Below are 26,467 nucleotides of genomic sequence, written 5' to 3'. Positions count from 1 at the left end.
TATCACAAGCAGGAGGTAGAGAAGACGGGCTGAAGATGCATCTCAAAGGATACACTATTACATTGCAGTGTGAGCTAGGGGGCATAGGTTCAATGTCACTTATTACTGATGAAACCCAATCCACCCATTGTCTGCAAAATCAGAGGCCTGATGGGAAATGTAGGCTGAGGGAACCATAACCGAGGGGATGAAGGAATGAAGATGGCAGAAATCCCACAAATGGCTCATCAACTAAAACAAGTATACAGAAGGTGCACCCAGGGTGCTCCATGTTACTGTGTTGGAGTGCTTCTTTAACCTTTTTCATCTCAAGCTGTTTGGGGGAGAGGAGGCCAGAACAAGCCCCCCTGATGCCAAATTGAAGTCATATAATTTCCCTGAGATCTATTATATGCCATTCATGTCTGCATTAATCACAACCTCTGATGTCATTATCTGGTATAGATGATGTCATTGTATCTGCCGTCATTATGTCCTGTGGCTGTGGATTTTCCATTCCGTGACTGCTCTTACTGTAAAGAACTCTTTCCTATGCTGATGATGGAGCTGCCATTCCTCCACATGATGTTCTTTGGACTTGCCTTGTACATTACGGCGATTTCTTTTCAATGATATCTTCTCGCACAGTTATCTCACAGATTGTAACTTTCTCACCTGCGCAACCAGATGGCAGAGTCTCTCTCCCTCCTGGGTGAGGCTGAACAGGCTGTGTATGGCGGTGTTCATACTGTACACGTTCTCACAGGTGTCCAGCTCCTCTACCAGCACCTGAAATCAATCAGAGATATGTTTCATCAATGTGAGAGTGACATCACAGAGTCTGCGGTGACATCACTGACCCCGTTATCACATTGTACAGTAATGGATACTACACTGTGTGGATCAGTAATAAAATGCGGGGGCAACCCCTCGCTGCTCTCATCAGGACTTGTCCTTCCGTGGCCCCAATTACTAAAGCGACTCGTGAAGAAAATAAAGAACAACGTGAAGGAATCATTAACGAGCGAAACCTGGAGACGAGGACGGAGGGACGATTCCCGAGCTATAATGACGCACTTATTCTGAATCACGTCATTTTACAGGAGAGAAGCCTCCCTTGTGCCGCCCTTTCTCCATGAAACGGAGGGAAGGGGGCCATATTATTGGATTGGGCCCCTCATGCCCCAAAAGCAGTTACTTGTTCCACACCCATCGAGGGTACACACAGGGTTACAGTAAATATTTCAGTAATATTTATAGAGGTGCGTTCGCCCATCATTCTGGGTGCCAGGGGGGTGGGTGAGGAAAGCCTTTGGGTGGCAAAGCTGACGATATTCCAGACAATCAGATCTCACAGCAGAGGACGTTCCAGACTATCAGGTAGAAGAGCAGAGGGCATTCTGGACTATCAGGCGGCAGAGCAGAAGACCTTCCTTACTATCAGAGCTCAGCAGAGGACATTCCAGCCTAACAGATCTCAGAGCAGAGGACATTCCAGCCTATCAGGTCTCAGAGCAGAGGACATTCCGGAGTATCAGGTCTCAGAGCAGAGGACATTCCAGCCTATCAGATCTCAGAGCAGAGGACATTCCAGCCTATCAGGTCTCAGAGCAGAGGACATTCCGGAGTATCAGGTCTCAGAGCAGAGGACATTCCAGCCTATCAGATCTCAGAGCAGAGGACATTCCAGCCTATCATATCTAAGAGCAGAGGACATTCCAGCCTATCAGATCTCAGAGCAGAGGACATTCCGGAGTATCAGATCTCAGAGCAGAGGACATTCCAGCCTATCAGATCTTAGAGCAGAGGACATTCCAGCCTATCGGGTCTCAGAGCAGAGGACATTCCGGAGTATCAGGTCTCAGAGCAGAGGACATTCCAGCCTATCAGATCTCAGAGCAGAGGACATTCCGGAGTATCAGATCTCAGAGCAGAGGACATTATGGAGTATCAGATCTCAGAGCAGAGGACATTCCGGAGTATCAGATCTCAGAGCAGAGGACATTCCGGAGTATAAGATCTCAGAGCAGAGGACATTTCGGAGTATCAGATCTCAAAGCAGAGGACATTCCGGAGTATCAGATCTCAGAGCAGAGGACATTCCAGACTATCAGGTGGCAGAGCAGAGGAGCTGTCTGTCTGTATTTTCTCTGTGCTAGTCGAGTGGTTAGGGGCCAGTGCTGGGGGCCCAGACATTCTCAGTGCATTAGGAGGGAGCGGGAGAATATTACATGCGCTGAAGGTCGCTGCTCTCTGGGGAGCATCACCTAGCGGATGTTACAGGGTTGTCCTTGAGCCCTCATCACACGAAGCGCTCCTGCCCTGGGGGATGTTCTGCAGCATCTGAGGCAGGAACTCATGTATAAATAATCTATTGGACAAGGATTAGTGCATCACAGACCCCCTGGAGACCCCCGGACCCCAGCACAGACCGCTGACCAAGACCTTACGTCTGTTCTGTGAGGTCCACACCCCCTGTGCAGTGGAGGATCTCACGGAGGACAAGGGTGAGCAGACAGAGATTTACGTGGAGTCAGCTGCGCTCTCTTCTGGAGTCCGATACCCACGTCAAGTCTAATCAGACCCTGTCCTTTCTTCAATGCTTTACACTGCAGCTCTGCTCTATCAGGTGTAAGAAGGTACAAGGAATATGGTACATGTCAACGAGGTTCCTGGCCTCGGTGGAGTAAGAGTCAGCCCTGGTTTTTGTCAGCAGAAGTTCATGTTTGACACCTTGATACTTAGTATGGCTATAATAGCTGATCTGGGACGGTTCTTACTGGGAGTAGTCAAAGTGCTGGGTGGGTGACTACTCCCCATGTTCCAGTCCAGGTTTTGCCAGGCATAAAAACCAGCCAGCACTACCAGGTGGAGAGGACTACCTCCGTCTGACAGTGGAGCTCAGGAGGTCTGTGTGCTGGGATCTGAGGGCTGTGCTGGGATCCGCGGCTTGAGTCGGGCTGGAGGGCTCAGACCCCTGTGAGGGCGAACAGGCCGCCTAACGCCTGTGGACTTGACGAGGCAGAACTTCCAACAAGGTGTGAAGTAACACCCAGGAGAAAAGGTGACTGTTTTGTATATGAACTTTTCATGTGTGTGAACGATCACCAAGCAACTTGCGTTTTTGTTTTGCTTTCATGTGTGAATAAACACTGATGTTTTGAACCAAGAACTTTTACTTTGCCTCTGTGCTGCACCCGCTAATCCTAACTACCAGAGCGAATCCCCGTGCATTTTTGGGCACGGTTATTTGTCGTACATTAAACCAGCTGTATTACAACCCGTACCCCACGACAAATTGGAGGCTGTTGTGAAGGCCCTCGTGGAAGCTAATCTTCAGCATCGAGAGACAAACCTGCATCAATGCAAGGCTAATAAGTAGCAGCAAGAGACCAACCAGTTGCTGCTACAACACGTGATGGCTTTGCAGACAGCAGGAGCAACCCCAAGCGTCCACGATACCCGGAAAGCAGTCTGTGCAGCGATTTCTAAGATGACACCCGCAGACGACAACGAAACCTACCTGCCGATGTACGAGAAAGTGGCCCCCAGGGAAAAGCTGCCCGAAGACCAGTGGGCTGAATTCATCGCTCCTTTCCTGGCATCAGAGTCCCAGCGCGTATATTTCGACTTGCCGGACTATCAAGCGGCCGACTACCCGAAGGTAAAGGGTGAGATTTTGGCAAGACTGGAGGTAAATGTGTTGTTCCGGGCCCAGCGGGTACATCAGTGGGGGATTTAATCCGGCTGAGCCCGTGAGACCCCAGTATTATGACTTACTACACCTTTTGCAAAAGTGGCTACAGCCTGATGTGCTGAGTCCCACGGCTATGCTGGATAGACTATTGGCTGACATATTCTGGAGGGCGCTGCCACCCCCTCTCCAGCTCTGGATTGGCCAAGTGTCTTCTGGAAATGCCCTGGAAATGGTGGACCTGGTGGTACGCTATGAGACCACTAAGAATCTTAAGGGGCGTTCTTTTGGGAGATGGCAGGTAAACCCAAAAGGCCCAGCGGTATGAGACGGTGAAACCCATCTGCGAGGTTTCCACTATGGGCCGGACCCAGGTAATCTGCTGGCGGTGTCAGGAACCTGGCCACACTAGAGCTGAGTGTCCTCATCGGGTTGAGCACATGGACACTAATTGTGGTTACCGTCAGTCACTGTATGCTATGAAACTGTGTGCCACAGGTACCCCGGAGGCTCTAGACCACTTGTGCCAGGTGGAAGTGGGAGACACTCAAGCTGAGGCGCTGCTGGACTCAGGGAGCTTGGTGACCCTAGTAAGGGCTACCCTAGTACGTTCCGCTGAGTATACTGGCCGGAAAGTTGGGGTGATGTGCATTCACGGAGACTTAAAAGACTACCACACAGCGCTGGTGACTCTAACCACCGTAGCTGGCAGGTGGATCCACGAAGTGGCAGTCGCCGCAAACTTGCACTACGAACTCATAAATTGCCACCGGGACCGGAGTTGGCAAACCTCGACGTCTCCGGGGAGAATTTCGGTACAGCCCAACACCGAGACCCAACCCTATCCCGGGCCTGGGAGAATGTGGTAATAGTTGATGGGGTACCCCAACAACCTGGGGCCAAGTCGATGTTTCCCCGTTTTGTGGTCAACCAGAATATGCTATATCGGGTAAACCAGCCGTGGGGTGAACCCATTCAACAATTGGTGGTGCCCCAGGCTTATCGAAAACTCGTGTTAGAGTTAACCCACCAACATGTTCTCGGGGGTCATCTGGGACTGCAGAAGACACAGGACCGGATACTACAACGGTTTTACTGGCCCAGAGAGGTGGATGACGTTTGTAAGTCTTGCCCAACCTGCCAAACAACTGGCCCCCATAACCTGTTCTGCAGTCCCTTAGTGCCTCTCCCTATTATCGAGACTCCATTTGAAAGAATCGCTATGGATCTCATAGGCCCAGTACCGAAGTCCGCTAGAGGGCACCAACATATCTTGGTAGTCCTAGACTACGCCACTCGTTACCTGGAGCCAGTGCCACTGCGACATACATCGGCCAAACTCATAGCAAAGGAGTTAATGGAGATGTTCTCCAGAGTGAGGCTACCTAAATAGGTTCTGACTGACCAGGGGACCCCGTTTATGTCCAAGGTCATGAGGGAACTCTGTAAGTTGCTGAACATCAAGCAGATACGGACATCCGTCTATCACCCACAAACTGACGGCCTAGTAGAATGGTTTAATAAAACGTTAAAAACAATGTTAAAACGAGTAGTGTCTAAGGATGGGAAGGACTGGGACCTTCTTCTGCCCTATCTTAGGTTTGCAGTGCGAGAAGTGCCCCAGGCCTCTACTGGGTTCTCGCCCTTCGAACTTCTATATGGCAGACATCCACGTGGTCTGTTGGACATAGTCAAAGAGGCGTGGGAACAGCAACCCACACCATATAAAAGCGTTATTGAATATGTTACCCAGATGCAGGAACGTATGGAAACCGTGTTGCCACTGGTAAAGGAGCATATGGAGGCCGCTCAGCGAGCTCAAAGTCGGGTGTATAATTGGCAGGCTCGGGTCCAGATCTTTAACCCGGGAGATCGGGTTTTGGTTCTGGTACCGACAGTGGACAGTAAGTTACTGTCTAGGTGGCAGGGACCCTACGAGGTACTCAAAAAGGTTGGAGAAGTAAACTACAAGGTACACCAGCCAGGGCGGAGGAAGCCGGAGCAGGTGTACCATGTGAATCTACTGAAACCGTGGAAGGATAGGGAAACCTGTACAGAAGACCGCGGCCGGGTTTTCTAGGAAAAGAGGTACTGGCCCCTCTGTCTAAAGCAAGAGAAGCGGTTGCCACAGTGAAGATTACTGACAGCCTCTCCTCTAAACAGGCTCAGGAGACCAGGGAGTTTGTTAGTCGGAACACGGACGTGTTCTCGGACCTCTCTGGACGCACTTCCATAATCCAGACATTGTCACTGAGCCTCAGGCCAAAATCCGGTTGAAACCATACCGGGTACCTGAGGCTTTGCGACAAGCCATCTCGGAGGAAGTACAGCTCATGCTGCAACTAGACGTCATTGAGGAGTCTAGAAGTGAATGGGCCAGTCCGATAGTCTTAATTTCAATTTCAAAGCCGGACGGGTCGTTCCGATTCTGTAACGATTTCCGGAAACTAAACGAAATCTCCAAGTTTGAAGCGTATCCCATGCCCCAGGTAGACGAGCTGATTGAGAGGTTAGGACAAGCCTGGCATTTTTCTGTTTTGGACCTCACCAAAGGGTACTGGCAGGTGCCCCTAACGTAGGCTGCCAAAGAGAAAACTGCCTTCATCACACCGGAGGGGCTGTACCAGTGTTACCCTTTGGTCTGCATGGCGCCCCCGCCACTTTTCAGCAACTAATGGACATTGTGTTGCAACCACATCGTCGGTACGCCTCAGCTTACCTGGATGATATAGTCATCCACAGTACCGACTGGGAAAGTCACCTGCCCAAAGTGCAGGCTGTAGTGGACTCCCTTCAGAAAGCTGAACTAACCACTAACCCCAAAAAATCCGCGATAGGGTTAGAGGAGACTCTCACCCCAGCCGAGACCAGGTACAGTATAGTGGAGAGAGAGTGCCTGGCTATCAAGTGGGCACTCGAGTCTCTCCGCTATTATTTGTTGGGGAGAACATTCCGCCTGGTGACCGATCACTCCCTCTCAAGTGGAAGAGCCAGGCCAAAGAGAGGAATGCCCGAGTCACCAGGTGGTTCCTGTCCTTACAAAACTTTAAGCTCTCCATAGAACACAGGGCAGGCCGGTTGCAGGGAAACACAGATGCCCTGTCCCCAGTATACTGTATGGCGAGTGTTCACCCTCTCAGTGTTGAAAAAAGGGGGGGAGGTAAGAAGATACAAGGAATCATCATGGATGATAGGTACGTGTCACTGAGGTTCCTGGCCTCGGTGGAGTAAGAGGCGGTTTTTATGTGTCAGCAGCAGTTGCTGTTTGACACCTTGATACTTAGTATGGCTATAATAGCTGATCCGGGATGGCTGTTACTGGGAGTAGTCAAAGTGCTTAGTGGGTGACTACTCCCCATGTTCCAGGCCGGGTTTTGTCAGGCATAAAAACCAGCCAGCAATTCCAGGTGGAGAGGACTACCTCCGTCTGACAGTGGAGCACAGGAGGTGTGTGTGCTGGGATCTGAGGGCTGTCCTGGGATCCGCGGCTTGAGTTGGGCTGGAGGGCTCAGACCCCTGTGAGGGCGAACAGGCCGCCTAACGCCTGTGGACTTGACAAGGCAGAACTTCCAACAGGGTGTGAAGTAACACCCAGGAGAAAAGGTGACTGTTTTGTATATGAACTTTTCATGTGTGTGAACGATCACCAAGCAACTTGCATTTTTGTTTTGCTTTCACGTGTGAATAAACACTGATGTTTTGAACCAAGAACTTTTACTTTGCCTCTGTGCTGCACCCGCTAATCCTAACTACCAGAGCAAATCCGCACACAGGGCACATATATAATCAGCGACTCCAACTTGGATGGTCTGCTGGAGTCTGAAATGAGCAACCTATCTCATCGGATGCTCAACCTGCTTCTGCCTCTCCCATGTGCTTTACCCTGCAGCTCTGCTCTTTTTGGGGAACCAGCTGGGGTGCAGGAGGTGATCTTTCTGAAAGGCCACACAATTCAGCAGTTTGACATTATTCTCAGCACTACTACCCCCAGAGTGGACGTCAGGCCACCCCCTCTCCCCTGGGATGTCAGTGCGGATCTGCTCAGTGCCTGTCACTCTGGTAAATAATGGATGAAAGCTTTTTGTGGATTTCGGTGGAATCTGGATGAGATGACAATAAGCGGCGGCCTTTCCTGCAGCCATGTGACCTTAGGCAGACGTGCGGCTCCACTGCGCAGCATTACATCATCAGATGACATCACTCAATATGAATTAGTGAACGGCGCAGCAGACACAGATCCGTCTTCAGCGATGACCTCACCGGATTCACAAAGCGAGCGCCCCGTCAGCGCCCATTCCCCGCACGCTCAGTCCTGACGATTCCTCTTGACATGAAAACGTTCTTTTCCTTAAAAATAATCTTCTCTGTCACATCCGATCCTGCAGACGGTGACCCTTCTGGATTAACGGGGGGAAGCGGGCTGTGGAAATGTCGCAGACAACGGCCAATTATAACGATCAGAGCGGAGAGGCATGATGGGGTTAACCCAACAGCTGCCAGCCCTTGGACAACGCAATGTGGGAGCATCAAGAATATTCAGGGAAATCCGGAACCAGTGCATCCGACTGCTGCCAGATTATCAGATGTTGGTCATAGAAAATTCCATAAGCTTAACATGTAAGGCCTGACAACCTGAAGGAGCCCGAAATACCACGTCACACCAGGGGAGTCACCGCATTGCTTCTGTTCTGGTGAGACTCCATGTTGTTCAGCACTCACATGACCCTCAGACTTTCTGAATAATCAGATTGCAGACTAAAGGAACTTCACTGTCCCCTGAAATAATGGATGTAGCGGTGTACGATCCACTATAGCTGTATATACAGTAAGCCCCTCACCAGTCAGGTCCTGGTGCAGGAGGACCGTGCAGGACAGAAAGCCCCCCACCGGTCAGGTCCTGGTGCAGGAGGACCGTGCAGGACAGAAAGCCCCCCACCGGTCAGGTGTTGGTGCAGGAGGACTGTGCAGGACAGAAAGCCACCCACCGGTCAGGTCCTGGTGCAGGAGGACCGTGCAGGACAGAAAGCCCCCCACCGGTCAGGTCCTGGTGCAGGAGGTCCGTACAGGCCAGAAAGCCCCCCACCGGTCAGGTCCTGGTGCAGGAGGTCCGTGCAGGATAGAAAGTTCCCCACCGGTCAGGTCCTGGTGCAGGAGGACTGTGCAGGACAGAAAGCCCCCCACCGGTCAGGTCCTGGTGCAGGAGGACTGTGCAGGACAGAAAGCCACCCACCGGTCAGGTCCTGGTGCAGGAGGACCGTGCAGGACAGAAAGCCCCCCATCCGGTCAGGTCCTGGTGCAGGAGGTCCGTACAGGCCAGAAAGCCCCCCACCGGTCAGGTCCTGGTGCAGGAGGACCGTGCAGGACAGAAAGCCCCCCACCAGTCAGGTCCTGGTGCAGGAGGTCTTTGAAGGACAGAAAGCCCCCCACCGGTCAGGTCCTGGAGCAGGAGGTCCATTCAGGACAAATCCCCGACCGGTCAGGTCCTGGTGCAGGAGGTCCGTGCAGGACAGAAAGCCCCCCATCCGGTCAGGTCCTGGTGCAGGAGGTCCGTACAGGCCAGAAAGCCCCCCACCGGTCAGGTCCTAGTGCAGGAGGTCCGTGCAGGACAGAAAGCCCCCCATCTGGTCAGGTCCTGGTGCAGGAGGTCCGTACAGGACAGAAAGTTCCCCACCGGTCAGGTCCTGGTGCAGGAGGACCGTGCAGGACAGAAAGCCCCCCACCAGTCAGGTCCTGGTGCAGGAGGTCCGTGCAGGACAGAAAGCCCCCCACCAGTCAGGTCCTGGTGCAGGAGGTCCGTGCAGGACAGAAAGCCCCCCCCCCCACCAGTCAGATCCTGGTGCAGGAGGTCTTTGAAGGACAGAAAGCCCCCCACCGGTCAGGTCCTGGAGCAGGAGGTCCATTCAGGACAAATCCCCGACCGGTCAGGTCCTGGTGCAGGAGGTCCATGCAGGACAGAAAGCCCTCACCGGTCATGTCCTGGTGCAGGAGGTCCATGCAGGACAGAAAGCCCTCACCGGTCATGTCCTGGTGCAGGAGGTCCATGCAGGACAGAAAGCCCTCCACGTCAGGCCCTGGTTCAGGAGGTCTGTGCAGGTCACGAAGCCCCCACCGGTCAGGTCCTAGTGTAGCGAGTCCGTGCAGGACAGAAAGCCCTCCACGTTAGGCCCTGGTTCAGGAGGTCCATGCAGGACAAATCCTCCACCAGTCAAATCCTGGTGCAGGAGGTCCATGCAGGACAAAGCCCCCCTCAAAGATCACAGGCACATCTTACCACTAATTGCTGCAGGTTTAAGGAGTGTCCTGTGTGTGCTGCGATCCCTGGCGGTCAGTGGTTAATACGCATCTTTGTAGTTTCAGCTTTGCTTGTGGCTATGTCTGAACACGCCCTTAGGCCATATTCACACTGCACATATGTTCACAGCTTGATTGCTGCAACTATCCTGAATCTGTGGGGAAAAAATTGTACTGAATTTGTGAGAAAAAAACCTAAATGACGGCTGCGCTGGAATATGCTGTACGCTACAGCCATTTCACAGGTGAAAGATTTATTTCAGAACTGCACCAAAAATCCTCTACAGATTTACAATACCTGTGAATGGAGGTTTTATAACCCCGTGTAGATGGAGCAGAGAACACTGCAGGGAAGTGAGGGCGTGCCGCTAACCGCCAGCCCCTATCAAGCTGCAGAATTATCGGGAGTTTCAGACTATAAAATACAAAGGGTTAAATCTAAAAATCCCCATCGAGCTCTGCAGCAGCCGCGCCACAAGCCTCAGGCCGGGTTCACACATTGCGGATTTGTAGCAGATTTCAGACTGAAACATCCAACTCTATCACTTACAGCATGAAAGACCCCCAGGCGGTAGATACGGTATGATCTGGACGGGTGGCAGAGTCCTCAGACCCTCCGTGATCAGGAAGTGACGACATATCTGCCATGTTCTTTGGCTGCGCCGTATACAAAGTAACTACTGAGTGATACAATGTCACTAGAGATGAGCGAATTTCATATTTTCAAATTCGTTCACGGTTCCTTTGGTGGCAAAAGAAGAGTTGCGTTATGGATTTCGTTACCACGGACCAGGCATTCCGTTATTCATTCCGTCCTAATAGAAGTTACAGGCGAGGTCTGATTAGACACTGGGTCTTTGTACAAGAGTGCGTAAAATTGTTTCCTTATAGAAAGGCTCTCAGAGGCTACTTCTGGGCAGTGCACTTCTTGGTCAGAGATTGTGACGGCTAGACATGCCTCATAACAACGCATCATTGGACTGAGAGAAGCAGGATGGTGGTTTCGATGTTCTGACCTTTCTGTTGGGAGATGTGGTTACGCGAGGGCACCAACGTGGTGAACAGGCTCCGGACGGCCCAGACAGACACCAGTAGAGAGAATGGTGTGACATCCCATCATCCAGACCCAGGCGGCCGCTGCATTACACCCGTCTCTGCCCAGACCATTCCCAGGGGCTCAGCAGAAGGAAACTTCACCCCAACAACAACTTCTCGGGGTGGGATTATTGTATTATATTATATTACATTCCATGAAATTATATTTTTCTATAATCGTTATTAGAATTATTCTGTTGCATTATGTTATTTGCATGGAACTATATTTTTCCTTTTGTTATTATTTTGTATTACATATTATTTGTATTCTGATGTATTATATTATTGATATTCATTTACCTTCACCTCCTGGATCAAAGCCAGATTAATCAGCTGACTGAAGGACTGTCCGACCGCAGTCAGGACCTCATTGATGGAGACCTTCATTGCTGAAAGGACTTCTTCATCACTTGTCCGGGTGCATCTAGAAGAGAATTTGGGGAGGGTCAGAGGGCAGCACAATGTGGCCGGGACCAGGGGTGTCTCTGGTATTACAGAAGTGAATGGAAGAGCTAAGCTGCAGTACCTGATCAGCCCATATAGAAGGATGGCGCTGTTTCTGGAAAAACAGCAAGTTTTCTTTCCTCATCCAGCCCCTTTAAGCAAGCTGCAGCCGCTGCCCCCCATAATTGTGAGTGTACCCCTAAAGTAATAAGAGATTGTGCCCTGAACCAATATTCACAGACCCAGCGGCTCGCGCCATTCATGTCGCCATGACTCGTTCTTACCTTTCAGTGATTTCTGTGAGTTCAGAACATTTCTCCATTAATAAACTTTCATTCTGTGGAGGAATAAAAGAAACATTTGTTATTGGTCTCATTTAAAGGGCCAGCACCCATAAACATCAAGCTGATGTGCTGTCCGCCCGTAACTATCAGCCGATCTATAAATACTCGAAGCGGTCAGCAGAACATCCACCCAACAAGTCAATCGTCCGAAAAACATATTTTTCATCCGCCGCGGTGTGATTGCATTCACTCTCCTCGGAAACGACTTCATTAGACGTTATTATTCTACTCGGAAACCTGATAACACATTATTTTTTCCCATAATTTATGTCGATCCCAAGCAACTATTACAAGGATAAGTGTGTGAGAGTGGAGAGGCGGCGACGAGAAGCCACACCGCGAATGTGATGGCTCCGACCTCGGGAAATTACAAGTAGATAATTCAGGTTGTGTTTCACGCTGAAAGAGAAAACATCTGAACCGTCCGAAGTCATTCAATTATCGCAATAAACCGTCATCCGTACAATTAACTAGCAGCCGCCATCGCCCAGCGCCTTGAATGCAGAATGAAGGTCTGGACGTTCTCTCTGCTCCAGGCTCCGGCACATTTTACAAAGTTTAGACGGAAAAGAAAAGAAATACAACAACCCTCATCTTCCTCATAGGACGCCGGATCTTTTTTTTTTTAAACATTTTTTATTTTCATTAAAGCAATCACCTGTTTACACATATCGGTACTTGAAACATCTGTAAACAGAAATATATATCCTGTGTTTACAATATAGAATATGCTTTATTTACTATTAAACAATATTTTTATTTTCCCCAACTTCCCTTTCTACCTTCCACCCCTTCTCTCAGCACAGTCATCTGTTTTTCTAATGATATCTTATAGTCGCATTGTGGTTCGGTCTCCTGTTATTTATTTGAGCTCCTAACATAGGATTTTCTTTGAGTGATGTAACAAGTTATGTCTGGAGTACTTTATGTTTCATCTGTCTCTACTCTCCCTTCTGCCAGTGGAATTTTGGAGTTCTATCTGAAGTCTGCCTAATCTGTTTCCCTAAGAGATACAATGTTGTTAATTGGAAAGGTGTCACTTATCATTTGTATTTCTTCGTCTGTTGAGAAACTCTCAATAAAAGTTTGCCTTTTTTTTTTAAAATAAGGTGTTTGTCATCTTTGTTTTTTTACTTTCCACCTCTACTATCTCCAGCATTAAGCATTTTTTTTTAACTGGGAAATAACTTCAGCCAATGCAATAATAATCTCTTCGCTGCTCATAGAAAGAGATGTGCTATCATTGGGATATGCTGGTGCGATGTGTTATGTTGGAATATATACAGTACAGACCAAAAGTTTGGACACACCTTCCCATTCAAAGAGTTTTCTTTATTTTCATGACTATGAAGGCATCAAAACGATGAATTAACACATGTGGAATTATATACATAACAAACAAGTGTGAAACAACTGAAAATATGTCATATTCTAGGTTCTTCAAAGTAGCCACCTTTTGCTTTGATTACTGCTTTGCACACTCTTGGCATTCTCTTGATGAGCTTCAAGAGGTAGTCCCCTGAAATGCTCTTCCAACAGTCTTGAAGGAGTTCCCAGAGATGCTTAGCACTTGTTGGCCCTTTTGCCTTCACTCTGCGGTCCAGCTCACCCCAAACCATCTCGATTGGGTTCAGGTCCAGTGACTGTGGAGGCCAGGTCATCTGGCGCAGCACCCCATCACTCTCCTTCATGGTCAAATAGCCCTTACTTTCAAAGTTTTCCCAATTTTTCGGCTGACTGACTGACCTTCATTTCTTAAAGTAATGATGGCCACTCGATTTTCTTTACTTAGCTGCTTTTTTCTTGCCATAATACAAATTATAACAGTCTATTCAGTAGGACTATCAGCTGTGTATCCACCTGACTTCTCCTCAACGCCACTGATGGTCCCAACCCCATTTATAAGGAAAGAAATCCCACTAATTAAACCTGACAGGGCACACCTGTGAAGTGAAGACCATTTCAGGGGACTACCTCTTGAAGCTCATCAAGAGAATGCCAAGAGTGTGCAAAGCAGTAATCAAAGCAAAAGGTGGCTACTTTGAAGAACCTAGAATATGACATATTTTCAGTTGTTTCACACTTGTTTGTTATGTATATAATTCCACATGTGTTAATTCATAGTTTTGATGCCTTCAGTGTGAATCTACAATTTTCATAGTCATGAAAATAAAGAAAACTCTTTAAATGAGAAGGTGTGTCCAAACTTTTGGTCTGTACTGTATATATCGAGTTGGTGAATCTGGCAATTGTATGCTCATTTTGTCCAGTAGTAATCTGTGCACCTTTCCCCAGAAGGATGCCTGATCTTTACCATCTGCTCTTGTCGGGTTCAAGGTCTGTGAGGGTCCTGGACGCCCCCCAGAAAGAGCTCAAAAACATTGAATGACCTAAAGCCTCCAATCTGTTGTATCCGAAGGAGGTTATTAAGGAAAGAACTACAAGTGGCAACGCGTTAAATACACTGTTGCTGCAAACTTTAACTTGACATAAAACACAAAATCCACTGAAAAGTCAAGATAAAGTTTCTTGTGACCGATTTTTTAACTTGTTAAGTGCTGCATCAGTATTTAGTGCATAAATAGAGGGCACCACAGGCCGTAGGGGTCACCGATGCAGAGAACTCTGTGTTCTGCACAGGCCACGGTGAGTCTGATGGACAATGGCGGTCTGTATGACAGAGTGTAGTCCTGGTAAGCAGGATGGGGCACAGGCTTCCTGGGTATGGCCATGTGCAGGGTGGCTTGAGACGATGTAAAGCAGGGACCTTAGGACATTGCACCATAGTGTTCCTCTGGGCAGCGAAAAGGACCTTATAAAAAGGGAAAGCTGGAACCAGAACTTTGGCCGAGCACGCACCTGTGCTCTGTACACAATTCCCCTCTTGATGCTTGGATCCCTTGGTGGTGACGCACTGCTAGGACTCAGCAGCAGAGAGTTGGGCACCAGATGCAGGACATTGCAGAGAGAGCGATCCTCTGGGGCTTTGCTAGAGTTTAGACAGATGGGGCAGTGAGTGCCTGCTGCACAGGGCAAAGTAGTGAGCCCATGGTCAAGCAGACACAGAGACTGTGTGGACTCCAATGTTGCATTGACCCAGTACAGGTGGAAGACAAACGTGTGCCCTAGTGCCTGAAGGGCAACCACCAATGACACGGCCAACTATTTAACTAGTTCCTGTGCTAACTGCTAAGGTGATGGCAGAGGAGTCTGTTCCCCTGAATGGACAGAACCTGGTATACCCTCTTAGACCCCTCCTAGAATGACACCTCGTGGCTACCTACTCCAGTGCTGGAGGCGACAGTAAAGGGTGGACACCACCCCAGTAGACCCCGTGGCTAGCTACTCTTGTATAGGAAGAGATAGAAAGGTGGACGGAACCCTGGTAGACCCAGGTGGTTAGCTACTGTGGTGTAGGAAGAGATAGAAAGGTGGGCAGATCCTTGATAGACCCTTGTAGTTAGTTACTCTGGTGTATGAAAAGATCTAAAGGTGGAGAGGACCGAGAAGACTTTCATGGCTAGTTACTCTGGTGTAGGAAGAGACAGAAAGGTGGCAAAAGCCTGGTAGACCCAGGTGGCTAGCTATTCTGGTGTATGAAGAGACAGGAAGGTGGACAGGACCCAGTAGACCTTTGTGGCTAGCTACTCTGGTGTAGGAAGGGGCAAAAAGATGAACAGGACCCAGTAGACCTTTGTGGCTAGCTACTCTTGTATAGGAAGAGATAGAAAGGTGGACGGAACCCTGGTAGACCCAGGTGGTTAGCTACTGTGGTGTAGGAAGAGATACAAAAGGTGGGCAGATCCTTGATAGACCCTTGTAGTTAGTTACTCTGGTGTATGAAAAGATCTAAAGGTGGAGAGGACCGAGCAGACTTTCATGGCTAGTTACTCTGGTGTAGGAAATTGCAGAAAGGTGGACAGGACCCAGTAGACCTTTGTGGCTAGCTACTCTGGTGTAGGAAGAGACAGAAAGGTGGCAAAACCCTGGTAGACCCAGGTGGCTAGATACTCTGGTGTATGAAGAGACAGGAAGGTGGACAGTACCCAGTAGACCTTCACAGCTATCTACTCTCGTGTAGGAAGTGGCAAAAAGATGGACATGAATCCCTTTTGGCTGCCTCATCTAGAATTACACCTCCTATCTACAGGACCTATTTCAGTGTTGGTGACAGGACCCTGTGGACCTTGTTTACTTCCTCTTGACCAATATGTGCACACTTTGACGGGCCTACACAGTTTTCACCTTACCTCTTGCATCTGTTCTGTTGATGTTCTGCTGAACATATTGTATTCCTTGATCATGGACTGCACATGGCAGTCGGTTCTGATGCTCATAGAATGGACCCGTTTCCAGCGGTTCTTCTCCAGCTTTTGGACAATCTTTGTGAGCTCGGTGCTAATGATCCAAGCTCTCCTCAGCAGCATCTCCAAGCTGTTCTGAGTGCTGTCTTGTGAGGAGAACATCAGGTCGGTCTGAGAGTCATCGTCAATGCTGATGGGTTTAGACTGGAGAATGCACATGCACTCGCACTCCGTCATCAGCAGGAGGTCATCCATCCACCGCTGAACCGAGTCCACCTGCATGAGGTTCATCCTGCAACAGACACCACATATTACTTGAGCGCCACCAAGGGCAGGAGATTAGGACACACATGGAGGTTTGGATAAACCTTTCGCTATTAGTCGACTGTCTACTTTAGAAAATTATATGGAGATTCATTACACAGGGCTTGGGTCGTGACACTTCACCCCATAGTTCTTACATTTAAAGAGGCCACACACTGATATAATGGGATGTCCTGTCTGTGGGGGAGCACAGGTCAGATCCCATTGGTTTGGCAGGACAGCTGCGGTGGGCTTGTGGCTAAGTCAACTACAACAGGATGTAGTTGACTGTAGGCTATGGAGGGTGGGTCAGACTGCAATGGTGGGGTTAGTAGTCAGGCGGCTAGTGACGGACGTCGCCATTGTGCTCCTGGACTCTGTGGTACTGGAAGAAACCAGAGCGATTTCCAGCATTTGTCACGAGTGGAGGTTCAGCATCCCCTCCCCCACCACACTTTAATTCTGCTTCCTCTCTGAAGCTTTTCCTCATCGTGTCTTCTCCGTTTTAATAAAAGTAATTAAATTCATTGATTTTAGTGTTAGGATATGGAGAATGTTAAATTTACTCAGCAGATACTGTACAAATGTGCAACTCTGAGTCACTCAGAAAATTTATACTCCTGGAACGTGTTCTCAAAGCCCGGATTATCTGATAAGTGATTCACCGCATTACAAGATACAGCAAAAACAGCAGAAAAGACCAATGACTAGGGGACTGGACCGAAAACCTAAAAGAGCAAATGTGCAAACATACAATGCATAGGAGTGAGGATCCTGGGAAAAAACTGCAGCAATGAGATGGATTAGACACAGTGATACCTGCATTATACCCCAGAGCTGCACTCACAATTCTGCTGGTGCAGTCACTGTGTACATACATTACTTATCCTGTACTGATACTGAATTACATCCTGTATTATACCCCAGAGCTGCACTCACTATTCTGCTGGTGCAGTCACTGTGTACATACATTACTGATCCTGAGTTACATCCTGTATTATACTCCAGAGCTGCACTCACTATTCTGCTGGTGCAGTCACTGTGTACATACATTACTTATCCTGTACTGATCCTGGGTTACATCCTGTATTATACCCCAGAGCTGCACTCACTATTCTGCTGGTGCAGTCACTGTGTACATACATTACTTATCTTATGCTGATCCTGAGTTATATCCTGTATTATACCCCAGAGCTGCACTCACAATTCTGCTGGTGCAGTCACTGTGTACATACATTACTTATCCTGTACTGATCCTGAGTTACATCCTGTATTATACCCCAGAGCTGCACTTACTATTCTGCTGGTGCAGTCACTGTGTACATACATTACTGATCCTGAGTTACATCCTGTATTATACTCCAGAGCTGCACTCACTATTCTGCTGGTGCAGTCACTGTGTACATACATTACTTATCCTGTACTGATCCTGGGTTACATCCTGTATTATACCCCAGAGCTGCACTCACTATTCTGCTGGTGGAGTCACTGTGTACATACATTACTTCTCCTGTACTGATCCTGGGTTACATCCTGTATTATACACCAGAGCTGCACTCACTATTCTGCTGGTGCAGTCACTGTGTACATACATTACTTATCCTGTACTGATCCTGGGTTACATCCTGTATTATACTCCAGAGCTGCACTCACTATTCTGCTGGTGCAGTCACTGTGTATATACATTACTTATCCTGTACTGATCCTGAGTTACATCCTGTATTATACTCCAGAGCTGCACTCACTATTCTGCTGGTGCAGTCACTGTGTACATATATTACTTATCCTGTACTGATCCTGAGTTACATCCTGTAATATACCCCAGAGCTGCACTCACTATTCTGCTGGTGCAGTCACTGTGTACATACATTACTTATCCTGTACTGATACTGAGTTACATCCTGTATTATACTCCAGAGCTGCACTCACTATTCTGCTGGTGCAGTCACTGTGTACATACATTACTTATCCTGTACTTATCCTGAGTTACATCCTGTATTATACTCCAGAGCTGCACTCACTATTCTGCTGGTGCAGTCACTGTGTACATACATTACTTATCCTGTACTGATCCTGAGTTACATCCTGTATTATACTCCAGAGCTGCACTCACTATTCTGCTGGTACAGTCACTGTGTACATACATTACTTATCCTGTACTGATCCTGAGTTATATACTGTATTATACTCCAGAGCTGCACTCACTATTCTGCTGGTGCAGTCACTGTGTACATACATTACTTATCCTGTACTGATCCTGAGTTACATCCTGTATTATACTCCAGAGCTGTACTCACTATTCTGCTGGTGCAGTCACTGTGTACATATATTACTTATCCTGTACTGATCCTGAGTTACATCCTGTAATATACCCCAGAGCTGCACTCACTATTCTGCTGGTGCAGTCACTGTATACATACATTACTTATCCTGTACTGATCCTGAGTTACATCCTGTATTATACTCCAGAGCTGCACTCACTATTCTGCTGGTGGAGTCACTGTGTACATGCATTACTTATCCTGTACTGATCCTGGGTTACATCCTGCATTATACTCCAGAGCTGCACTCACTATTCTGCTGGTGCAGTCACTGTGTACATGCATTACTTATCCTGTACTGATCCTGAGTTACATCCTGTATTATACTCCAGAGCTGCACTCACTATTCTGCTGGTGCAGTCACTGTGTACATACATTACTTATCCTGTACTGATCCTGAGTTACATCCTGTATTATACTCCAGAGCTGCACTCACTATTCTGCTGGTGCAGTCACTGTGTACATACATTACTTATCCTGTACTGATCCTGAGTTCCATCCTGTATTATACTCCAGAGCTGCACTCACTATTCTGCTGGTGGAGTTGCTGTGGTCACACCTTACATAATTGATCCTGAGGTACAAGCAGGAGATGCTCAGGGATTTCAGCTCTGGTATTATTATTAAATCAGTTAATTTTTTTCTAGTTCAGAATTTGGAGATTTGTAGTTTTCTTTTGGTTTATTGCAGTAAATACTTGGATGCCCCGTGACATTTCACTTCAATGGGGCCACAAATAATGCAGACAGCACTCCGTGTGCTGTCTGCATCCGTTGCTCCGTTCTGTGCCCCCCCCTTCAAAAAAAATAGAACATGTCCTATTCTTGTCCGTTTTGCGGACTGCAAAACACGGCGCGGTAGAGTGCTTGCGCCCTACGTCTGTGTTGTACTCCTGCTGTTGCTCCTCCTAGAAATGTATAACAATTGACGTCTGGGTGCGGCCGGACATTGTCTTGCAGGATGAGGAGATCTGTTTCCGCCGGCCTGGGATGTCATTAGATAATGCAGTCAGGAGGCGGCGGCCGGACAGCGCTTCGGGAGGAGTGCTCCTTAATTCCAAGAAATCTCCAACGGCGATAACCATGGAATCGTCCATCTAGTGACAGAGCGCCAGGCCCCCCCCTCACTGCGACACTTGCCCTTTAAAGGAGCGGCAGATGAGATCAGGAGTCCTGTAGGTGCGAGGACGGAAACTCATCAGAGAAGGTTAATTGTCTGGAATCCGGGCAAGAAGGGGAGCCCAAATGTTAATGGATCCAAGAGAGAAAAACCCACAGAAAGTTCACTCCCCGCATGGAAGAAAATGTCAGCAAATGCTTCACAAAATCCATTATCATCCATCTATCTCATATCTATCTATCTATCTATCTATTATCTATCTATCTCATATCTATCTATTATCTATCTATCTATCTATTTATCTATCTATCTATCTATCTATCTATCTATCTATCTATCTATCTATCTATCTATCTATTATCTATCTATCTATTATCTATCTATCTATCTATCTCATATCTATCTATCTATCTATCTATCTATCTATCTATCTATCTATCTCATATCTATCTATCTATCTATCTATCTATCTATCTATCTATCCATCCCATATATATCTATCTATCTATCTATCTATCTATTATCTATCTATCTATCTCATATCTATCTATCTCATATCTATCTATCTATCTATCTATCTATCTCATATCTATCTATCTATCCTTCTATCTATCTATCTATTATCTATCTATCTATCTATCTATCTATCTATCTATCTATCTATCTATCTCATATCTATCTATCTATCTCATATCTATCTATCTATCCATCTATCTATCTATCTATTATCTATCTATTATCTATCTATCTATCTATCTATCTATCTATCTATCTATCTATCTATCTATTATCTATCTATCTATTATCTATCTCTCTCATAGCCATATCTCCAGAAGAGAACTAAAAGGACAGTTCTCGGGTCGCTGCCAATCCAATTAAAACTTTTTATCAAAACCAAAAAAGTATAACGCGTTTCGCCACTGGACGATCGGCTTCTTCAGATATAGACATGAGGGTGTATATATACGGACACAAAGGCGTTAATGACACTGTGGAGGGGGAACGCCCCCCGAGATCTGTTCTTTTACTTCTCTTCTGAACTTTCACTGTGGCCTCCGTGGTCCGGGACCGTACAGAGGGAGCAGCAGCCATTCTCCATACCACACGTGGGACCCTAGGTGTGGTGAGCGCTTATTCTACATCGGATGGTTTCACTATGGAGCGTTGTTTTTTTCTCATATCCGTCCGTCCGTCTGTCTTACAGGTGTGACCTTACGATGATACATTTGGTTTGGGGATCAGGTTACATTGTATCCACATTCCTGCACTTCCGTAAACTATCGGGGGATCACATGACCCGTCCTTCAGATTTTCCTGGACTTTCCTGGATCCACGTTTAGTATCACCACGGACCCGTCACATTTCGCTGCAGATCAGTCCGTTAGGGAAGTGTCACTATTCCGTATACTGACCCCCTGAGCGTGCTAGCCACGAGCCCCCAACTCCATTCACTTCTATCTGCTGCAGCTTATTTATACCCTTCATCTACAGACCCAATAATACACAATGATGAGAGGAGGTAAGAGCGTTCCCCTCATTGACCCCCGCGCTCTGCATGCATTCATAGAGGCGGCTGCGGCGCTAATGTAAGAGGGCCGGATCCTCAGCCGACAAGAGGGCGATTACCTGCCTATTATTCTCCAGACGAAATTTACATTTTATATATTATTCACCACGAGAACCCTAGAATGTAGAATATGGCAGCGAGCGATGACGTCCACACGAGAGCGCGAATGCGGGCTGACCCAGTGCCCCCGACACTATATATACTCCTGTACACACAGGGTCGCCGCCTTCCAAATGGGGCCCGATACCTGACTGCTAATGAGCAAACATCGCAAAAACCAACCAGTAAAAATGAAGTGATGAGAGACGATGAGACGCTCTGCGGCCGAGGAGCAGCTGTGAAAAAATGTTTTGTTTCATTCACTTTCCTACAAATATAGAAAACTGTGCGAAGAAAAGTGGAGGAATCACCCAAAACAGGCCCTCAGGTCTCAGCTTCCATTGTCTGACCCAGGCTCATAATCTGATTGGCTGCCATCAAGGACGTCGGCACGTCCAGGGGCATCGTCGGCACGTCCAGGGGCATCGTCGGCACGTCCAGGGGCATCGTCGGCACGTCCAGAGTCGTAGTCGGCACGTCCAGGGGCATCATCGGCACGTCCAGGGGCATCGATGGCACGTTCAAGGGGGTCGTCGGCACATCCAAGGGGGTCGTCGGCACGTCCAAGGGGGTCGTCGGCACGTCCAAGGGGGTCGTCGGCACGTCCAAGGGGGTCGTCGGCACGTCCAAGGGGGTCGTCGGCACGTCCAGAGCCATCGGCGGCACCTCCAGAGCCATCGGCGGCATGTCCAGAGCCGTTGGCGGCCACGTCCACAGGCGCCGTCGGCAGGTCGCACTTATCCAGATTTCTGTCAACAAAGCGTCTTCACTGGAGAGTGAAAAGTTCTGCAACTTTTTAATAGTCATTGTACTGTAATTTTTCAGGATTCTCAAAACCTCTGCACCTGTCAATGAGTAGAAAAATTGTTGCTGACATCCAGGGACTGAAAATCCCCTCTTAATCCTGCGGCTACAGGTTTTTACAGTGTATCAGGGCAGAGAGAATTGTCTAAACCGATACAGTGTAACAAACCCACAGCTGTGTGATCAGGACCAGTCAGTCTCTAAATAAAACAAGAATGTTTCCACTCACTGACAGCACAGATGTGGAAGATGGTGAGGCTCTGAAGCACAAAATCTATTTGGAAGTTATAGAACTTTTCCGTCTACAATAATGACTACTCCCTGTACATTTTCATTACTGTCTCTAGATATGAAGCTGCGTCCTACGACATGAGGGGGCCCTTCCTGGATGATGGCGCCAGTCACCCCGTCTGTCCTCCGGATTACATGGAAATAAAGCGAGAGTAACCTGCACATGGTGGAGGACTCTAGAAAAATCATGTCTTATGCTCTAGACACATCTAGAGCTGTATTCAAAATTCTGCCAGCTTCCCCTTATCACAGTGCGGTGCATTGCGGGAGCACCTATCTGATTGCACAGAGTTGAATTGTGACTGCGGCTTGGGATGTGACTGGAGGATGAGGCAAGATGTAGCTGCCATTACTCAGTGAGTCATTAGATCATGTTCACATGCAGCGCCTTAGCCATCGGCTATGTAATAGGCAATTCGCTTGTAGGATAAAGAATGAATGAAAGATCTCCGCACACCCACAAATCTGCACCGATTAATGCTGAAACCATTATGCTCGCTCTGCAGAAAATCCTTTAAATGTGAACATGCCTGTATAGATGTGGAGACAAGTGGACAACAAGGACACGGGACAGGAAAAGTATTGACGCCCATCAGGTGAGAATTCCACATATGGCAAAGAAAACTAATTCCAGGATCAATGACTGAATCAAGAGAAATCAGAAAAATCTTCTAGCAGAAGCGTCAGTCGGCCGAGCGGAGGAGAATCGGACCGGTATACATGATGATACATGATAGCACAGGTGATCCTCAGTCCGGGATTCGTGGTGATCTCCAGGCCACGCTTCCTGCTCTTACGTCTTTCATACAAGGTTTGGGTGGCTGATCCCACAAATAACAGGATCTGGACAGACCAGAAAAACCTGCAGGATCTAGAGAGAGACCAAAAAAACTGCAGGATCTAGAGAGAGACAAAGAATACCACTGAAGGGTCTAGAGAGAGAAAAAAACCTGCAGGATCTAGAGAGACAAGAAAACTACTGCAGGATCTAGAGAGAAAGAAAAAAAAAACTGTAGGATCAAGAGAGAGACCAGAAAATCTACAGGTTCTAAAGAGGCTACAACCTGAAGGATCTAGAGAGACAAGAAAAGACCTGTAGGATCTAGAGAGAAACTCACTGCAGGATTTAGAGAGACCAGAAAACCTGCAGGATCTAGAGAGGCAAAATACAAAACCCTGCAGGGTCTAGAAAGCATAAAAAATAAATAAAAATACAGGATCTAAAGGAGGTAAAAAAAACTGTAGGACCTAGAAAGACAAAAAAAAAAAAACGCCCCCTGGACAACCTACAGTATCTTTAGATGTAATGTACTTGCAAGATCTAGAAAGATAAGGAACCTGAGGGACCTAGAGAGATAATAAACTTGCAAGATCTAGAGAGAGGAGGAATCCGTGGAACCTCCAGAGAAAATGAATTTGAGGGACATCAACAGATAGAAATCTATAGGATCTAGAGACAAAAAACCTGCAGGGAAGAGGAACCTGGTTGCCCCCTCATCACACTAAAGCTGAACAGGTAGGGTATACCTTAATCACTCTGCCTGATCATAGGGAGAACTGTGCAGCCATAGAGTTACAGCTGCTCTGTCCACTCTATCCCCTTCTGCTATAATATAATCAGCGCAGGAGCAACAGCCTGGACTACGCTGGAACCTGGGGAGATAGGTGATCGCTGGACCCCATGTATGCAGCACTAACCCTTCAACTGCCACCCACCAGGGATCCTTACACTAACCCTTCACTGCCCTATACCACCAGCTATACTGAGATTAATCCCTTCACAGTCCAAGACCACCAGGGATGCATGCCATAACCACTTCACTCCACTAGACCTGGATAATACTATCGGCTTTGTATATCTGTCTGCTTTAAGGCTCATGCATACAAAGGTATGTGTTTTGCGGTCCGCAAAACACGGATCCGTCTGAAAAAAAAACCCCAAAAAAACGGACGTCATCCGTGTGATGTCCGCGTTAAATGTTTTTTTCCCGTATCTATTGTAACAATGCCTATCCTTGCCCGCAAAATGGACAAGAATAGGATTTTTGGGCGGAACGAACTTGCAGACATATGGATACGGAATGCACATGCAGTCATTTCCGTTTTTATTGAAATGAATGTTTCCACATATGGGCCGCAAAAAAAATGGAAAGGACACGGACAAAAAAAATACATTTGCGTGCATGAGCCCTTATGTTATCTTACATGGAGAGTAGTGCCCTGGAGCAGGGGTACTTTGAAGTCTGGACATTTGCCTACTGTCCCTACACAAAGTCATAATACTGTGTAACTGCATTTTATATGTATGTTGTTATATATATCCTGTCCATTTGCATTGTAATTGTGGAAAGGGTTAATGGATACAGAGAGACTTTTGGGACTTTGAATGAGAAGCTGGTAATTTTCCACAGCTGCCATAGAGTTTAAAGATGAGCATGTTTTGGAGGGAAAAACCCAGACTTGTTTGCCACCAAACCCAGACAGTCTGACCTTTTGAATGTCTGGTTTGGCTCTGTTGTTATGTCTGGAAACTTGTCTTTGTCTGAAAAAAACTGCTGTGTCATTGCCATTGAGTGTCACTGAAGCTCTAATGTAAGTCTATGACAGACAGGAGTGGTAACTTTGAAACTGTTTGTGCTAAGTTTCTCCGCTCCACCCCTCCCACTAGAAGGTTCCAGTCTAACTAGAAATGGTATATAAGGAGATTAATCAGAGCCCCTAGTGTGCTGCAGTTAGGGGCCAGGGCTTGGAGAGGGAGACTTATGCCAGTCACCATGAGTGACCAGAAGAAGACGCTGAGATGGGGACGCTGAGCCACAGACCATGGGTCGCCAGCCCTGTGACCAAGGAGCCACCCGGACTTACTGAGCTACAGACCGTGGTCCTCCAGCCTTTGGCCGGGGTACCAGGCTTCTGAGAGAGGGGGACAGCTCGCTCAGGCCTTTCCTCAGCATCAAACCCTTCTTCTGCCAGGGAGGAGACTGGAGAAGCCGGCCCTATGCCTCGTTCTAGGGAGGAGACTGGAGAAGCCAGCCCTATGCCTTGTTCTAGGGAGGAGACTGGAGAAGCCAGTCCTATGCCTCGTTCTAGGGAGGAGACTGGAGAAGGCAGCCCTATGCCTCGTCTCAGGGAGGAGACTGGAGAAGCCAGCCCTATGCCTCGTCTCAGGGAGAAGACTGGAGAAGCCAGCCCTATGCCTCGTCTCAGGGAGGAGACTGAGAAGCCAGCCCTATGCCTCGTCTCAGGGAGGAGACTGGAGAAGCCAGCCCTATGCCTCACCTGTATTGTTTTGCACCTGAATTCCTCCAATAAAGAAGCCCCCTGGTTACTGCAGACCCCGACTCTCTCGACTTATTTCCCATTTGGGTGCACAACTCCTTACCATCCCTCCCGGAGAGCTGCAACACGTGGTGACCCCTCAACAGTGTCCGGGGGACTCAGCGTAGTGTTGGAGGCACCCCCAAATTCAGCAATTGCAGGAGCAGCAAACTGCCAAACTCACAAAAGCAAAGGGAGACCACTGACAGGGGCACATCGGAAAGTTGCATTGGGTTGTGTCCGGCCGGCAGGAACGAAGAGGAGGGTGAGGGGGGTCCACGCTGAACTTCTGTATTAGGACCCATATGTCTTCCGCCATGTCCCTGGAACCGTGTCTGCTAGTGTGGCGGAGCTCAGGGATCCTCATCAGAGGCTGACAGCACTGCTGGGACATGTAGTACGTCTACTGATCACTGTCAGCAGTGACCACAAGTCATCTGAACAGACCTCAACAGGATGCAATAATACGATCACATGACCCAGTGTTAATAATA

At 48.0% G+C, this 26,467-nt stretch overlaps 1 protein-coding gene across 1 annotated transcript in view; it reads right to left on the bottom strand.

Moving 5' to 3' along the window:
- Positions 1 to 26,467, bottom strand: part of INSC (INSC spindle orientation adaptor protein) — a 114,175-nt gene that overhangs the window by 67,641 nt on the left and 20,067 nt on the right. Inside the window, exons 2-5 of the mRNA XM_040409628.1 lie at positions 16,098 to 16,443; positions 11,788 to 11,840; positions 11,360 to 11,483; positions 655 to 768 (exon numbers count right to left, since the gene is read on the bottom strand). Of these exons, the coding sequence (XP_040265562.1) occupies positions 655 to 768; positions 11,360 to 11,483; positions 11,788 to 11,840; positions 16,098 to 16,442 (636 nt within the window). The 5' untranslated portion in view covers position 16,443. The remainder of the gene's footprint in view (positions 1 to 654; positions 769 to 11,359; positions 11,484 to 11,787; positions 11,841 to 16,097; positions 16,444 to 26,467) is intronic.

The sequence above is a fragment of the Bufo bufo genome, chromosome 10, assembly GCF_905171765.1.
Source record: "Bufo bufo chromosome 10, aBufBuf1.1, whole genome shotgun sequence".
Taxonomy (NCBI): Eukaryota; Metazoa; Chordata; class Amphibia; order Anura; family Bufonidae; genus Bufo; species Bufo bufo.
This window is presented reverse-complemented; position numbering and strand designations above follow the sequence as displayed.